Source organism: Gossypium hirsutum, chromosome A10 (genome assembly GCF_007990345.1).
Source record: "Gossypium hirsutum isolate 1008001.06 chromosome A10, Gossypium_hirsutum_v2.1, whole genome shotgun sequence".
In the NCBI taxonomy this organism is placed as follows: Eukaryota; Viridiplantae; Streptophyta; class Magnoliopsida; order Malvales; family Malvaceae; genus Gossypium; species Gossypium hirsutum.
In genome coordinates this window covers 102,229,644-102,248,918 of record NC_053433.1, presented here as the reverse complement: position 1 = coordinate 102,248,918, position 19,275 = coordinate 102,229,644, and the positions used below count along the sequence as shown (strand labels likewise).

Sequence of the window (19,275 nt, the reverse complement as noted above, 5' to 3'; positions counted from 1 at the left end):
AACTTAATTTAAATTTAATTAAATTACTTCAAAAAATTAAATTTTAAATTATAAACAAACTTTTTTTTTACAATTTTAAATCATTTTTATTTATTTTTTCATAAGTTAATATCTTTTATTATTAAGCAACCAATTTTTCTAAAAAAAATAGTTTCTAGGCAGTGGATTTTTTTTCCATTTTGAATTATTTTTTATCTCGTATTATATATTTTTTAAAAGTAAAAATATATTGCATTGAATCATAGTAACAAGAATTGTGTAAATTTTAAAATTTTTATGTTATTTGATTTTTTTGTTAATTTTAATTACTTATTTTTTTTTAAGAAAAAAACTAGAGTTGGAGAGTTAGTTGAATATGGATAGGTGTATAAAAATAATTTCATGTCTTTAAAATTTGATAATGTGACAGAATTTTATTAGTGCCTAAAAACTTAGGTTTTTAAAATCATTCTAATCTAAGTTATTCCCTAATATTGTTTAAGATTTTATCGTATTTAACCAAAGTGAAAAATCTACTCATTCTCAATTCAATTACTTTGATTTTTTATTTTTTATTTTTTGAAAAAAAGAATGATTAGAATATTATTAAAATTAAACAAAGTTCGGTTCTTTGTAGCCCAGACACTATCAAAATAAAAGAAACCAACACAGACAATCCAAAAAAAAAAACATAAAGGAAACGAAGTAACCCAGCCACCCAAACAGACACCTTCCTTATCTCTAAATATTTGAAAAAACAAAGTCCCTTCAGATTCCTTTTTGTTTCTTGGAAAACCACTGTGTATCTACTCTTGTTCATGTCAATTGATTTGTTCATGTCACAATACTGACGTCGAAACCGTGAAACAACTTGTAAGTCGTTTTTGTTTTCTATTTTGCTTGCCCAAAGTGAGTGTTGTCAGTCACCATTTTTAGCAAGCTAGATTCTGATTTACAAGAGAAGCTTAACCCAACTGCTACTAATCCTTGTCAACTACCTCTTTCGCATAGGAAAGAACCTCATTGATCAGATAAGATTTTTCATTTCTCTTTAACCCTTCTACAACCAATAAATGCGCTACACCATTTGCTTGTCTCGACACATGCTTAAAGACTCATGTTTGATATCTTTCACAAATAGCCTTAACGTTTAAGATGTAAGCAACTATCACTGACCTTTCGATTCCTTTTGTTTGCAACTTCCAAATCACTGATAAGGCGCCCCCTTCTATCTCCACCATTGTAAACCCGACAAACCGCCCCATCTCAATTGCCTATAAACATGTCAGCACCTCAGCCGCAAACGGTAAAGGTATGTTACCATACAGTAAGCTTTTTGAAAATAACACCCTAGCAGTTGCATCCCTGATGATAATTCCAGAACATGATTTATTATTTTGCTTACAATACGCTACAGAAAAATTTATTTTAACAAACTGGTCATTTGGTGCCTCCCATTGTGCTTGCACGCCTTCCTTTATTGGTGTTTTTCATTGATTCCATCAATTTCTCCCAAATAATTTCTGATGAGATTTGTCGTCTCTGAGGTTGTTCTATGTTTGCCTTCATGCAATAGTTGATTTATCCCAATCCATATAGCCCCAAAAGCACAACAAAAGAATCTACAAAAGTACTTAGAAATGTTTTCAAAGAACTGATTCACCCAATCTTTAATATGCATATTTGATGACATTATTGGCCACATTATGTCCAGTTGTTGTCAGATCTCATTTGATTTCAGGCAATCTCGAAACAGTTGTTCTACTGTTTCAATTCCATTCGTACACATCTAGGGCATTCTGGCATTCCAATTAATCTCCTATAATTTAGATTAGCAAAAGTAAGCAGAAAGTTCTTTGTAATTCGTCATATTGTAATTTTTATCTTGGTGGGCAATCCAATAGTCATAGTTTTTTGTAAAAGGTCGAATGGAGGTGGTTGGTCCCATTTGTGGTTGCCACATTATTTTATTGTAACAACAATCTGTAAACACTATGCATTGTATACTCCCCCGACATCTCTCCTCCCCAAGCTAAGAAATCTTTATGTGGAAACTGTGTCAAAGGAATACTCAAAATTCGTTGGGCCTCCACCTCGTCAAAGGTAGATCAAAAAGTTCCTTCTTTCGATGTCCTCGTAGCTGGATCAATCAAATCAACCACAGTTTGTATAACTTGATTGGTAATAGTTTGTTGAATTTTGTAATTTGAATTCCTAGGAATCCAAGCATCACCTCTAATTGAAACTGATGTCCCTGTACCAATTCTCCAACACAACCCAGACGCAAAAAGACCCTTTGTAGCCCATACATTGTTCCAAGTATATGAAGGTAGATTTCTTAAGCTCGACTCTAGAAAATCTGTATTCGAAAAATATTTTGCCTTTAATGATCTTTCTAACAAGGAATTCAAACAATTAATCAAGCATCAACCTTGTTTAGCAAGCAAAGCCAACTTAAACTTTGCTAGGTAAAGGAATCACATACCTCCATACTCTTTTAATTCACATAATTGACTTAAATTGCATCAATGAATTTCAAGTTTATTACGACTTTTACGCCACCAGAAATTACCAATACTATTTTCTAACTCCACACATAAAGAATTTGGTAATATAAATCATAACATGGAATACGTAGGAATAGCTTGAAGAATAGATTTAATGAAAATCTCCTTACCTCTTTGTGAAAGATGACGGATGCTCCACCCATTTATCTTCCTCCTCATTCTATCTTTTAGTACTTGAAAAGCTTGTTGTTTTCCTCCACTCACTGTATTCGACAGCCCCAAATATTTTTCTATTTCCATATACATCCTAACATTAAGCATTTGTGAAACTAATTGCTTATCCTGATATGAGACATTAGTGTTGAAGAAAGCCGTAAATTTTTCAAAATTAATACACTACCCAGAGCTTTTTTCATACTCCTTTCGGATGCCCTTTATAATTCTAGATCTTGTGGTAGTCACTTCCCCGAATAAAATGCAATCGTCTGCAAACATTAAGTGGTTTATTTGTGGCCCCCTTTAACACATTCTTGCCTCATTCATCAATCCATCCTATTTAGCAAGTCTCATCAGTGCCGAAAGACCCTTGCTGCAAAATAAAAATAAGTATGAACTTAGCAAATCTCTCTATCTTAACCCCTTTTAGGCTTAAAATTTTCACTCGATTCACCATTAATAATGATAGAGTACAATACTGAATTGACACACTACAACAAAGTCCACCCAATGTGATACGGGGTTGTGCGCGGACCAAGATCGAGTTGCCAAGTCACGAGAAACTCCTACGAAAACCCTAAACAATTAGATCTGAAACGAAACAGAAAATTAAAAGATTAGATTTTTGAATTTTCAGATCTGAAATAAAATCCCCAAATCAGCAAAGAATCAAATTGAGAATAGAAATAAGTGTTAGAGTTCTTAAAACCCTCAAGGAGATTGTGATTCTGCCCAATTGAACACCAAGATAGTTTTTCCCAAATTTCGACAATCTAATTTCACCCAAAAAGAGTATGGAAAAACCCTAGAAATTGGGGATTTTTTGGCTGATTCCTTAAGATAGAAAAAGGCTGAAAACACAATAAGAACAGAAAATAGATTAGATAATGATTCAGCACAAGTAGAAATAAAGAAATAAAACGAAACAGCAAGAAATAAAGAAAGTCCTAAAGATCCTTGAAATCCCGAAAGATTTCACAAATCCCTTCAAACGGCTCTAATCTCCCCTCCAAAGAATATCAATGGCAATAAGAAGGTTGAAGATGGCTCCCACAATCAAAAGATTGTTAAAACAACTTCTAAAGAAAACTCAAGAGAGAAATCTTGGAGAAAACTCAAAGAAAATTCTGCTCTCAACAAATCTGAAATTTTAATAATAATGATAAGTGTTTAACAAGGTGGACAGCCATGCCTTTAAATAGGCCTTATAACTAGTCCTAATCTAATTAGAAAACTAAAATAAAAAAAACTCCTAATTATTTTAATATGGAAATTCGGTCAAAGGTCATTTTATCTGGGACTCTTGGACTGAATATTGACATAAAAATTTAAACTAAGTAAATAAATAAATAAATAAATAAAAATAAAAATAAAACTTTACAACTTGGGCCACTTTGACAATTTGGCCTGATTTTTAACTAAGTATGGATGGATTTATTGATTGGGCTGGGAATTTGCTTATTGGGCCTCGCCTTCAAGAATTTGGGCTTTTGTGACTCGTATCATTCCCCCCTTCCTCAAAAAGATTCGTCCTCGAATCTGAAAAATCAAATGAACTCGACTTTCCTCTATCGAACGGGACTAATGGCAATTGAGTCCACTGAAAAGAATAGCCATGAGATAGTAAATAGCAACGGAAACAAGCTTGTAGTCCAATCATAAGCATAACATAACAGGTATAACGCATGTGAATGGACAGATTCAGATTACCATGCAAACAATCTAATTTACTCACCACTGCCTCGTCAAATATTTGAAACAAAGATGGACATGTTTTAAGGCATTCAGTCGTCTCACATTGTTCCCACAAACCATGAATAAATTGCGAGTAATAAATCAAATGGTAAACATAATCGTCACAAGTAGGTATTTGAAAAGATTCACATGGTTCACAGAGTTGCATAATCATACCATGCATTAATCGACGGTCTATAGATTCACTCACACATGCATTATTAAAAACAAGAATCTTTTTATCAACCATCAAAACAGATAGATCATCAATAAATAAAATAGGACAGTCAAGCACGTTTCGATCTAAGTGTTCATCAACACGATCTTTATCACTATCCGAGGAGTACAAAAGTGTTTCAAAGGTTTCAAGCATCTTACCTCGATAAGCAAAAGAATAAGGGTCGATTTTACCTTTTTCATTTAAAACAAACCTTCGCTCATCGGGGGCATAGTGTAGTCGAATCTCCGTTGTTGAGTTAACCTTTGTCAAATGGAACTCAAACTTCATGTACAACCACATAAACTGTTTAAGGCACGAATATAAATTGAAAACAAATTTGGAAAATTTCGTTACCTTATTCTCCAAAACAGATTTGGACAAATTCGAGGATTTTACACAACGTAAATCAAGAGAATAACAAATCACGCTTCTTTTCGTAATGACTTTATCAACCACAATCGAAGAGTAACAATTAATCGGATCAAAATGAGGGGATCTTTTAAGAACTAAGTCACCAAAAGTTTTATCAATAATTTTCAAATCTGCACTGGACTCGGTTTCTAAAATTTCCTTACCTCGCTTACCTTCGGGATCATGTAGTGTGATTTCATCTTTGCCTAAGTTGATCGTATGAAAGCGTCTTTCATTTGAGAGGTATTGAAGTTGAAAGTTATCTTTCGATCTTTCGGGAACCTGAAAAGTAGCAACACAAGAAAAATTCATATCTTGGTTAGTGGAAACATTCCTCACTACCCTTTCCACGTCTTTTTCTTTTGTTTCTTTTTCTAATTCATTTTCTCTTCTTTCTTCAATTTCTTTTTCACTCTCAATCTATTTTTGCTCTTTTTCATTCTCTTTTTCTTTTTCCTCACTTGTTTTAACAGAATTTTTCAGTTTGATTTGGTCCTTATGGACTTGTTCCGGAGTGAGCGGCACTAAGGTGAGTTTCTTTCCTTGATGCTTGAAAGAATACCTATTGGTACGACCATCATGAGTGACTTTTCGATCCAGTTTCCATGGTTCTCCTAGCAACAAATGGCAGGCTTGAATAGGCATTACGTCGCACACAACTTCGTCTTGATACTTACCGATAGAAAAGGCGATGCGCACTTGTTGAGTGACCCTAAATTGGCCTTCGTTGCTAAGCCCTTGTAGTTGATAAGGTTGTGGATGCTTGGTAGTGGTTAAGCAAAGCTTTTCCACCATCGTCGTGCTGGCTATGTTTGAGCAACTTTCACCATCAATAATAACTCTACAAAGCTTACCTTGTACATGGCAGCGAGTATGAAAGAGATGTTCTCGTTGCTGCTCGCTCTTTGGTTTTGCCAAAGATGATTGTCCACGATCATGAAAATCATCATCCATTCTAGGGACACGTTGAGGGCTGCACCTATGGGGCTGGTTATCCCTATCTTCCTTAATTGGATCTCGATATTGATGTTTTTGATTCACTCGTACCTCATTCAAAGTAGTATTCAATGCTTGAAGTGTAGCATTTATTTGTGTGATTGCAGCAGTATGTCCGTCTAACTGTTGTTGGACTTTCATAAGTGCATCATTATTATCACCTTTAGACATCTTCAAAACTGTAAAAAAATAAACACTCAACACTCAAAAATAAAAGTTAGCAAACCTCGCCATTAATTACTCAAAAAGAAAAATCAAATTCTCAATGAGGTCGAATTCAATCTTGTGAGTTCTTTATCAGAGTTTATATCAACCAATTAGAGAGTGTGAACCAAACTACCAAAGAATCCTAATTTGCACTAGGATGCCAAAAACTGACGAGACACCAAGTGATTCGTGTTGCACCGAGGAAGGATTGTGCACACGTTTAAATCCTACTAACACAAGAAACAAGAAGGTGTTAGATTTTGTAAAAGGAGAATAAAAAGCAAACAAATGAAAACCTACAGCTAAGAATCAATAAAAATTGCTGAAAACAGAAAACCCGAAAAACTGCGGAGTAACTTGACAACTTCGTTCGAGGTGTTCCTGATCTCAAAAAATCACAAAATTAAATCTGGAATGTCTTCAAATATTGAATTTTTTATTTGGAAAATTTGGGCACCAAATTCAACCCGCTGAATATTTTTTTAATTTTTTTATTGGATTTCATCTTTTTTCAATTTTTTGACTTTTTCGACTTATTTTTTTGCGGGAAATATTTTTTTATATTCAATAACAGTGCCAAAAATATGTATGTAAAATTTTAGATCAATCAGAAAACGTTTACCCACTCAAATAAATTTTTTTCGAAAATTTTTCTGGGTAAAACTGCTGTTTGTAATTTAAAAAATAGAGATCAGTTTAGAAATCAACCAAGAACACCCAAAACGCCCAAAATCTGATACCAAATGATACGGGGTTGCGCGCGGACCAAGATCGAGTTGCCAAGTCACGAGAAACTCCTACGAAAACCCTAAACAATTAGATCTGAAACGAAACAAAAAATTAAAAGATTAGATTTTTGAATTTTCAGATCTGAAATAAAATCCCCAAATCAGCAAAGAATCAAATTGAGAATAGAAATAAGTGTTAGGGTTCTTGAAACCCTCAAGGAGATTGTGATTCTGCCCAATTGAACACCAAGATAGTTTTTCCCAAATTTCGACAATCTAATTTCACCCAAAAAGAGTATGGAAAAACCCTAGAAATTGGGGATTTTTGGGCTGATTCCTTAAGATAGAAAAAGGCTGAAAACACAATAAGAACAGAAAATAGATTAGATAATGATTCAGCACAAGTAGAAATAAAGAAATAAAACGAAACAGCAAGAAATAAAGAAAGTCCTAAAGATCCTTGAAATCCTGAAAGATTTCACAAATCCCTTCAAACGGCTCTAATCTCCCCTCCAAAGAATATCAATGGCAAGAAGAAGGTTGAAGATGGCTCCCACAATCAAAAGATTGTTAAAACAACTTCTAAAGAAAACTCAAGAGAGAAATCTTGGAGAAAACTCAAAGAAAATTCTGCTCTCAACAAATTTGAAATTTTAATAATAATGATAAGTGTTTAACAAGGTGGACAGCCATGCCTTTAAATAGGCCTTATAACTAGTTCTAATCTAATTAGAAAACTAAAATAAAAAAAACTCCTGATTATTTTAATATGGAAATTCGGTCAAAGGTCATTTTATCTGGGACTCTTGGACTGAATATTGACATAAAATTTAAACTAAGTAAATAAATAAATAAATAAATAAAAATAAAAATAAAACTTTACAACTTGGGCCACTTTGACAATTTGGCCTGATTTTCAACTAAGTATGGATGGATTTCTTGATTGGGCTGGGAATTTGCTTATTGGGCCTCGCCTTCAAGAATTTGGGCTTTTGTGACTCGTATCACAAGGTCTTGCAAAACCCATTTTCAACATCATTTTCTCAATGAAAAGTCATTCCATCCGATCATAAACCTTGCTCATGTCTAATTTCAACGCTAAGCATCCCTTTTTCCCTGTTCTCTTTTTCTTAAAAGCATGTAACACTTCATAAGCCAGGAACACATTATTTGTAATAAGTATGTCATGCACAAAAGCACTTTATGCGTCATCGATGCAAGACTTAAGAGTCTTTTATAATCTATTTGTCATCATCTTCACAATAATCTTATACAACACTATATAAAGACTAATTGGTTTGAATTTTTTTCAAATTGGTAGGATTGTCCACTTTTAGAATTAAAACAATATTCATCTTATTCAGTATCTCCAACGGTTTACCCCCATTCAAAATGTCCAAAAAAAAGCACAAACATCCTTCCCAACTATATCTGAATACCTTTGAAAAAATAGAGTAGGAAAGTTGTGCTCACTCGAAGCTTTTGTAGGATCCATTGTCTTCACAGCTTTGTATATTTCTTCACATTTGTATTCAGCCATCAAATCCTTGTTCATACTATTAGTAACACATACTTTGACTCCTGACAATAAATGATCTATATTATCAATACCTTTAGTCAAAAAAGAGATCTAAGAAATAATTTTGTGCCGCACTATCCATCTTTACATGTTCTGTAACCAACTAGCCCTTCTCATTTTGCAACCCATTTATTTTGTTTTTGCAATGCCTATTGGAAGAAAAATTATGGAAAAAGGTGTTTCGATCTCCCATTTTCAACCAATTTGCCCTCGCTCTTTGTTCCCAATATATTTCATCGTTCTCTACTTTTAGATTAAAATGTAATTTCACATCTATCAAATTAGCTAACACCTCATCAGTTCTCTCTTGATTATCTTAACTCCTCCAACACCTCATCAGTTCCATGCTTCACCATGCCTCAAACCTGAATTGTTTTTCCTCCCTTTAAACTTCCCTTGATTAGTTTGAATAAGTAGCAAGCAATGATCAGAGAAAGAATAATGCAAGTGTTTCAGAGAAAAATTTAGGAACAATTACGCCTATTCCACCATCGCAACACCTCGATCAAGTAATTCTTTAATATTTGTCTCTAGTAGATTTTCTTGTTCTCATATGAACTAAGGACCTAAAAAACCAATATCCTCTAAACCGCATTCTTCCATCACTTTCCTGAATACTTCCATTATGCCTTTTTTTCCTCAAAATACCCCCACTCTTCTCGTACGAAAATAAAATTTCATTAAAATTTCCACTTGCAAGCCATGGTTTTTTAATAAATTCTAAAACCCCACTTTATTTTTGCTATCATGGGCTCCATAAAACCCCATCCATCTCCAAACTGGACTTCCTTGACTCTCCAGAACCTTGATCTCAATATGAGTTTTTGAGAAACTCCAAAGAATAACCAAAAAACCTACTTTCCACCCTAAACTTAAACCCCCTTGCATTCCCTCTGCCACCACATCTATTCCACACTGATAACTGCATTTTATCCTTACCTTTTTCATCCTGTCAGCACTAAGCTTTGTCTCCATAAAAAAATACAAGTTGGGGATGATAAATCTTTAACATGTGCTGAAGTTGATAAACTATCTATGGATTCCCCAAATCGCAAATGTTCCAAATAATCATTTTCATGGCGTCCAGTCAGCTTACCTATAGGCAGCCACCAATATCTATAAAGATTGCACATCTTCACCTTCAATAATATTTTTCATGCGATTCAAAGAACTCGAAACTTTAGGATTCATGTTTCTAGACCTAAGCATCTTCTTTCCTTCCACTATCTTTAATTGGTTTTCTTCATGGTCATGTTTCATTGACGCTAAGCCCAACCCACTAGACACTCTTTCCTCGTTAAACTCCTGTTGACTAAATAGACCTTCCAAATTAAATCCTAAAATAGGAATTATCTTTTGCCAATTATTTATTTACTCTAAAATTGTTCCTCAAATTTTTCCTTCCCATATTTCCCCCAAAAAATCCGTCATCTCCTTCCTCTCGGAGCTAAATACTACCACTGACAGATGCCCTTCTTAACAGCATACGCTAAGAGAGATCTCACCCCAACTGCATCTCATTTCCTCCGTGGTTGAGCCAGACAGGACAAAAGCTATTACCATTGCCTAACACGCCATATATGAAACAGATTAAAGTTAATTTCTCATATTTCAAAGTAGCATACATATCCCTTGATGGTGAAAGAATTAATTTCTTCTTCCTTTTTAGTGGATTTCGAATATCCAATTGCACCGGAATCCTTAAGAAATTTTCCATTCCCCTACTCCTCTACTTCGTATCATATTCAATAATTTTGTCGATAAAGTTCCAAATTTGCCTTGCCACCACTTCCAAAAAGAAACTTGGCGGCAAATCATACACTTGGGCCTAGAAATTCGAAAACACTAAAGGGATCTGCATCAGATCCTTACCTTCTTTCAACTAATGAATGACTAACAGATGATTATTAAAAGTCCACCAGGCTTCATCTTCCACTCGCGTAATATCCACCTCATAGAAAAACTTGAACATATAGCCTTTTGCCCATCTCACCCCAGATCTAAAATTTGTACCCCTCCAAGAGGATGCCAAAAGTTGGCCATAGTGTTCCTCATGCCTGGGAAATGCACCACACTAGCAATTAGATAGCAGCCCACAAGACACAAGCAATACTCCACACATCTTCTCCATCATCAATACTTAAGTTCTCCATACTCCTCTCCATTTGATTTCATCACTATCCAACTAGTAAACCCAACTCAGTGAAAACCCAGAGAAACCGTGATAGCGAAACGCTAAAAACATAAAAAGTAGCAAAATAAACAAAAAACCCAAGACATGCCAAGAGGCAGACTAATTTAATATACTTCGATTCAATTTTTTAAAAAAAATTACAATTGCAATCCTAATGTTTAGCTTATTTGATTCATATTTATTTAAGGTAAACTACACAAATAATAATCAATAAATTAAAATTGATATTACATTTCAGTCACTAATTGTTATTAGTATTGTTCCATTTTTTTATCACCTATTTGTTAACTTTAGTCACCCCTTTAGGCTTTAACAAAATGATGATATGGCATTTTAACTTAAAAGGGTTAATAATAAATCTTTCAACTATGATTAAAATATTATTATTTATACTTTTATATTTTTTAATGATAATTCTAAATATATATATAAGTTTAAAAAGGTTGAGAATTCATAATTTATTTTCTAAAATTAGAAAAAAAAATTCAAACTCACACTGGACTTTATGGCGTCATTACAAATTCGATTAAATTTTTTAATACAGTAGTTGCAAACTTGTATAAATAGATGCAAACAAATTAATTATGTGAAGCATAAGAATATATATATAACACCGTCCAAAAAAGCCTTAGAGAAAAGAACAATTAATCCTCCGACCAAATAAACTTATGGAAGCACAAAAAGATATGTCCCCTACAATAAGAGACAAAACATTGGATACTCTTTTTCACTTTGAGTTTTTATTTATATAATATAAAATACAAGTATCTAAACTAAAGCATATGCTTATATAATGTGATAAGCTTATATATATATATATAACACGTGATGATCATGACTCATGTCATTAAATTTTTGTTTTAATAATTTTCATGTTTATTTTTCTACAACCTTTCATTCAAGATAATGGATTCATGCATCTAATCCTATAGCTAAAACTAGTTTATAATATTTAATATATTTACCTATTTATTTATCTACACATAATATTTATATTTAATGTTTGAGTCTCTATAAAAAATTAATTAAAATAAAACATAGTTATCAACAAATTCTTTTAAGCCTCATAAAAATATTGCAGTTATACAAAAAAAAATAGAAAATAGAAAACCCATTAATAAAAATATGAAATCAATTTGGATATTCGTTAATTAGAAAATAGTACGGTATGTTTAAATGCTTCATTTCAATATATTAAATTAGGAAAGGTTTATTTTAATGTATAAGGATTGAAGTTTTCGAAATATCATCTATTATGTCTCTCGATTTTATTGAAAGTTTGATTGTTTAAGGAGATAACAAATTTAACAAAGTGGTAACGGATCTTGTGTGCACCAAAATCACCTGTCAAGTAAATCTCAACATTTGCACTTAGTAGAATTTGAACTTATGCCTACAAAATATATGTGACATTTATGAACAATTATGCTATCACTTAAGCTAGTTAGTGAGTGACCATGCGTGCATGTATAGTCTACCTCTTCAGACACTCAACAAGACGCTCTTACTTTTTTAACATATTTGGAAGACAAAATTCAACTAAAGATAATACTAATCTATTAAAGAGTTAACTGTGACTTTCAGTGACCAAAACACTTCGAAAACTTATTTCGAAAGAATTAGCCTCCATTCAACCATATATAATTTTAATTTTAGTTAAAACATTATATAAATAATATTTTATAAGGTAAATAAGCATTTTGCATGCAACTTGACTAAGAAATTAGTAGCAAATGGGGAATTGAGTTTGGATAAACAACGTGGACTGTCTCTCTATTAGGTAGCTGTCAATGGCCTTTTGACTCCAACCATGTGACATTCTTACCAAATTGAATGTGTGTTTTAAATTCTCAACCCATCAAAATAAAAACTTAGAAAAAATTTAAATTGGACTTTATATACAAAATGCTATATCAACTAACAAAGTGATGAATTCAACTACACTAAATTCGGTTAACATCAGTTTTGGATTTCATTCATGAACTGATTAAATTAATAATAATATACCTAAGAAAGTGATGAACATTTGCCTTAACGAATAAATTATACTATTTTTTTTCTTAAAAAATAAAAATAAAAGCACAAACTCAAATATTTCTATTTTTTTTGAATTTGGTTAAAATAAATTACAAATTCTACTAATTAAATAAAAAATTAACAATCTCGAGTTTGAATCATATTTGTAAGATAGATGAGAGCCGATACTTTTCATTGTATGATCCAATATCACATTCAATATACTTTTTTTATATAATATTAAGGATGGAGAAGATCAGATAAAACTGTTTGAACGCATGTCAAATAAGTGCCTAATAAAAGCTTTAAACACCACTTCATTTAAGTCGACAAATCCAAATATATTAAATTTATAATAAATCGATGTTTTAATTACATTAATTGTTCCATTTACTATTGGGTACTATTTATGAAGGGTTTATTTTAAATTAAAAATTCGATGAAATCAATTTAAATTCAAATCTGATTTTTATCTAAAAAAATTAATAACTTGTTGAGTTAGAATCTAAATTAATCTAAACTTAAAATATCCAAACAAGGAATTTGAGAATAACTTAAACATGTACAAACCAAAATTCAAAATGATTTAAATGGTAAATGATTTAACCTAAAAACTTAACCCTCAAACATCAATGACCCAAACACCAATCCACTCAATTAACAGATGCAAAAACAACAAGATTGATTAGTATCTAATACAACTTTCATGGTTGCTTATATCTTTATAGTTCATAAATGATATTGAAGATTGTGTTAACAAGTGGATGGAACCCAAGTCCCAATCCGATTATTTAAAGATAATGTTCATTAAGTTGGAACATTATTTTTCTACTAAAATATAAATATGTTTCAAATATTACTGCTGATTTATTAATTAAGCATTTTTTTAAAAAATATTAATTGAGTATTAAATAACAGTGGTGAGTTCCTCCCTAATTAGGACCCTCACCCCTCACCCTTCTCGGTTCAAATACCACAAGCAGATTGGTGGCATTTATATCTTCCGTCTATGGTCCATCATCCGTCTTCTTCTTAGGGTCTATTGCTTAATTCCATTAAAAAAACCAATGACTAATCGTATATTCATTCTTTATTTTAGTTAATTATTCAAAATTAAATTTCATCCTATACAAATATTTTAGTTACTTTGATACCCTAATCCAGTTAACCCAACTTTAATTTCTTCTACAATAAAATTTTAATTTTTTCATAATTTCAAATGAATATAGGAATTAAAAGCAAGTATAAAAAGGGCTGTAAATTTAGAGCGGGATAAAATGGAAGTAAATAGAAATTAATTCTCATGTCCAACTAAAACAACCCACACTACATTACCAATTGTAGGGATAAATATCAAAACAATATATCAACTTTGGTCTAATATAATGTTACACATAAATTTTGACTTTGTACAATTTTATACATGAAATTTTAATTTAATTCAATTTTTATAAATCATCGACACCATTATCATTGTAACACCATTTTATGTTTACGTATTTCATACACAAGTAATTATATTTATTTAATATAAAATAAGTTGACGTAGTTATTTCTTTAAATGTATATAATTTAATCAAAATTAAAGTTCTTCAAATGTAAATTTGAACTACCGTTAATGTTTCATATGTATAATTGCACCAAATCAAAAGTTGATGTATCATATTATACATTGAATCGAACCCCATGTACGATTTTGAATTTTATCCCTTCATTATATCATTATATTGACTGACAGTTACATACTGTAAATAAAATTTTGGTACAGTTAATAAAAGTAATTTTTGAGTTTCGAATATTTAAATTTAAAATACTATAACAGATTACTCCATACCGTAGTTATAATACATTTAAGTGCCTTTGAATTTAGGGCAAAGGGCTAATTAATAAAATAACTATCAAGTGGGAAATTGGAAAAAGAAAATGTTGCTCTTCTATCTATCTTGTAATTTAAATATTCCTAAAGCCGCCCTAATCCTAGAGCTAAAGACTTTACACGCTTTCTTTTTCCCCCTTTTTTTCTTTCTAATTATATATGTATATTGTAGGGTTAATCAGAGCTTAATTTTAGATTCAACTATATATAAATATTAAGGACAAAAAAGAAAAAAACTATGTACAAGTATTAGTCATTCCTGGAACTATTAGGGCTCAAAAGAATTTCTTTTTTGACAGAATCGAAATTTGGTTGGATTTTTATAAATTTAGTTGAATTTCAATTTAATTAGTATTTAAATTTAGGGGAAATATTTAGTACATTATCGATAAATTTTTTAAACTTATAAATAGAGTTAAACGAATGTCCTATAGAGTATAGTAAAATATTAAAAAAATAATTTTTTTTAAAAGAAAATACTCATGTCAATTTTTTAAAATTGCTTGTGAGATAAAGTAAAGGGTAAATTACTAAAACAGTCGCTTTTTTTACCTCAAATTATATTTTAATCACTTATGTTTGAAACGTTACTTTTTAATGACTTATGATATCGCGTTATAACATTTTAGTCACTGAGTCTTTAATTGTTGTTAACGATTTATTTTAACGTAGTTTTTAACATTACTTTTTAATGACTTATGAGTATTTACTTTTTTTTCTTTTTTTTCCATTCTCTTCTGTTTCTCCCTCTGTTTTCCTCCCTTATCCATTTATTTTAACGTAGTTTTTCTATATTATCTATTTGTTAAAATTAGTCCCTATGCTTTTATTTATTTTGAATAATTTAATATTTTTAAGTGAGGCGAGCTTGTGGACTAGTTTTAAGAAATAAAAAACATAGAAAAGCTACGTTAAAAGAAATGAAGAAGGAATGAAAATAGAGGGAGAAACAGAAGAGAATGAAAAATAAAGAAAAAAAAAGTTAAAAAAACATAGAAGGAAAAAAATTAAATTGCTCAAAATGAAAAAAATATAGGGCCAATTGTAGAATTTAACCTAAAATTTTCGTTTGAAATGGTGAGCTGACGTGTGGTGATCTAACGTGCCACGTCAGCTCACCTTTACACCATTAATAACAATTAACGACTCAGTGACTAAAATGTTACAACATGATAACGTAAGTGACTAAAACGTAACATTTCAAACATAAGTGACTAAAATGTAACTTAAGGCAAACAAAAGTGACTATTTTGATAGTTTACCCTAAAATAAATTCAATGTATCAAATACTCACCTTTAATTTTATTCAGTTCTATTTAATATTTGGTTCATAATATAAAAATCCACATTATCCTAATTGAACTTAATTTATTTTTCTTATTTAATTTATAATTAGTTTATAAATTTTTTTCAATAAAAAAACTATTATCACTTTTTATTTAAATATTTTGATGTATAAAACTGGATATTTATTATTTGATTTACCATAGGTTCTCCTATGGGATGACATTATATCATTCACTTTTGTCTCGACCATTTACATGTATACGGATACGTGGATTATATCTATAAATGTTTCAACCTACATTTATTCATATATATATATATGCGTATATAAAACATATTTGTTTTTATTCGCATATATAAAACATATTTGTTTTTATTCGGAATATAAATCATATTGATTTTAATATATATTAAAAATATCTAATGAGTTATAGAAAGAAAATAGAAATTTTTTTCTTTAAATATTTGGATCAAATTGGAATATTGAAATTAATATTATTAGAGGACTTAACCTGAATATCAACCTCGACTCGGATTAGGCTAAGATAGTAAAACGGACAAAAATTCATGTTATTATATAAAAAAGAATCAACAACTTAAATATATATATAATTAACTCTGTGTTGACATGTTAATGAAATCTTAACTTATTGGTTAAGATAAAAAATTTATATATTTGAGTAAGGAAATTCGAATTCCATTATATACATATGAGTTTAATCCTGTTTTTGTTAATAACATATATTTATATTTGTAACTTGAATTTACCATCTTAATAAGAACATACAATATATTTTGGAGGACTAGACCGGTCATATATGTTGAAATAGTTTGTTAATTGTACATATTGGCTGATTTTTTAAAAATTTAAGGAAATAGATGATTTTTGGAGAAAGTGTGTAAAAATATGTCTAGTTATATATATATTTTTTAAAATTTTCAAAAAATACTTTCAGTGAGGTGCGCTTTCCCTGACATGTCAGCAAAAAGCGCACTTAGCTGGACGAGTTTTCGTACTCTCTCTTTAAAAATAGTATTTTTTTCTTAAATATTAAAAGAAAAACAACCTAATTAATTAATTAATAAATTTTTTTGACAAATATGTATATTTCGAAGAGAGGGAAAAAAGAAGTGATAAAATGTAAATTACGGGAACTCAAGAAAAAGAAATAAAACAAAAAAAAATGAAATTGGGAAAAAAGTCAAAGGGTCAAAGTTGAAAACCCTGTTGGGTGTTGCAATTTTGCTAACCATAATTACAGTCTATCAGGCTTAGGTGTTTAATTAATTAAATAATTAAAAACCCAAGTTCCCATTGCGGCTTTGCTCTCTCTCACATGCTTACCTTTACCTCCATTTCAACCCCCCCAATCTCCTTCTATAAAACCCCACTTCTCTATCTTCCCTCTCTTCAATTCATTTCTCTCTCTATTTCTTCTTCTTTCCCTCTCTGCCTCATCAAAACATATTCAGAAACCTTTTGTCTTTCACTCAAAAATTCATTAAAAAATGGATGTTCAGGGAAGGGATTGTGTCCCAAAAGCTCAAAGTAGTGAGGAGGATCAGATGGAGTTGAGAAGAGGTCCTTGGACTGTGGAAGAAGACTTCAAGCTCATCGATTACATTGCCACACATGGCGAAGGTCGATGGAATTCTCTTGCTCGTTGTGCAGGTAATAATACTAGTACTAATACTAATAATACATGTATGTCACCATAATTGATGCATGTTTATTGGTCGGTCCCCTTTTTCTTTTAGGGGTTTTGGTGATATCAACATGTGGCCTAGCTTTTTTCCCATCTGCATATACATATAGTACAAGTTGATCCTCGACTAGTTGATTTTCAACTTTTGTTTTGGGGTCTTGTTTTCTTCTTCATGTCCTTTCCTTGATGGAAAAAAGCTACTATTTGGAGGCTTTTTTTTTTAAAGCTTTGAATGTGAGGTTGACGATGATGAACTCAATAGATATATAAAGACCCTTGTGTTTTTTTTTTTTTTCCGAAAATAGATTTACCAGAAGCTTGTATTAATCTAAACAGGTCTCAAAAGGACGGGAAAAAGCTGTAGATTAAGATGGTTGAATTATCTCCGACCTGATGTTCGACATGGGAACATTACTCTTGAGGAACAACTTTTGATTCTTGAGCTTCATTCACGCTGGGGAAACAGGTTATTTGATGTTTTATACTTTCAATTTATGAATCTTTTTATTATTATTTGAATTTACAGAGATTAATTTTTATGGGGTTTCTTTTTTTTTTTTGGTGAGTGAAGATGGTCCAAAATCGCCCAACATTTGCCTGGAAGAACCGACAATGAGATCAAGAACTACTGGAGAACCCGTGTCCAAAAACATGCCAAGCAGCTTAAGTGCGACGTCAACAGCAAGCAATTCAAAGACACCATGCGTTACCTTTGGATGCCTAGGTTAGTGGAAAGAATCCAAGCTGCCAACGCCGCCTCATCCACCTCCACCGCCGCCGTTACTACCGCCGTCGTGGGTACGGAACCAATGGTGTTTCCCGATGACCACCACCTTGGGGGCGGCGCACAACAAGTGACCTCCTCAAGTAATAATAATTACACCCTAGAGAATTCCAGCACAACTGCAGCCTCATCGGACTCTTTCGGGACACAAGTTTCACCGGTTTCGGATTTCGCGGATTATTACAGCAACATCTCCATTAATCATAACCCTAATCCAAACTGCTTCGAAGCTGGTAATTACCACAACAACGGCTTAGATTTTCAGTGTTTGGAGCAAAACAACCCCTGGCTGGATACCGTGGATGGTTCAGACAATATCTTCGACGCTGAGGATCTTTACTTCTTACAGCAGCAATTCAATTTTAACATGTGAAATAAAAAAAAAATCTCAAAATACACTAATAAACGGTGAGAGTTCGATTAAATTTACAAAAAAGAAAAAAATCAGAATAATAATATAATTTAGAACACATAGGATTAGTCTAATTGTGGATCACTTAAATTAGGTTGTATTTTGTCATTTTGTCTTTCTTTTGATTTTTTATTTGGGAGGGGTCACAAAATTTAATTGTAATGCTTTCTTCTTCTTTTTTATTTATTTAAATTTAAATCCCATTCATTCATATTAACTTATTTCTTTTTAAATTATAGATATAAATATTATTCAATTATAAATAGTTGTAAAATATATTAGCAAAATAGTTAAATAATGGGTAGATGTGAATAATTGGTTCCACCATATATTAAGAGTCATAATGATCATAAGACTTTGCATTATATTTATAAATACCTTTTGAGAGCTTCTTGTTGTCCATGGGGCATGAACCATAAACTA

General features: G+C 31.4%; 1 protein-coding gene across 1 annotated transcript; it reads left to right on the top strand.

Annotated features, from left to right (window-relative positions):
* Positions 1-17,342: 17,342 nt before the first annotated feature.
* LOC107896396 (transcription factor MYB108) lies at positions 17,343-19,067 on the top strand. Its single transcript, XM_016821559.2, has 3 exons — positions 17,343-17,622; positions 17,993-18,122; positions 18,228-19,067. Exons 1-3 carry the CDS (start codon positions 17,460-17,462, stop codon positions 18,811-18,813), a joined length of 879 nt encoding a protein of 292 aa, XP_016677048.1. The 5' UTR covers positions 17,343-17,459; the 3' UTR covers positions 18,814-19,067.
* The last annotated feature ends 208 nt before the right edge of the window (positions 19,068-19,275 follow it).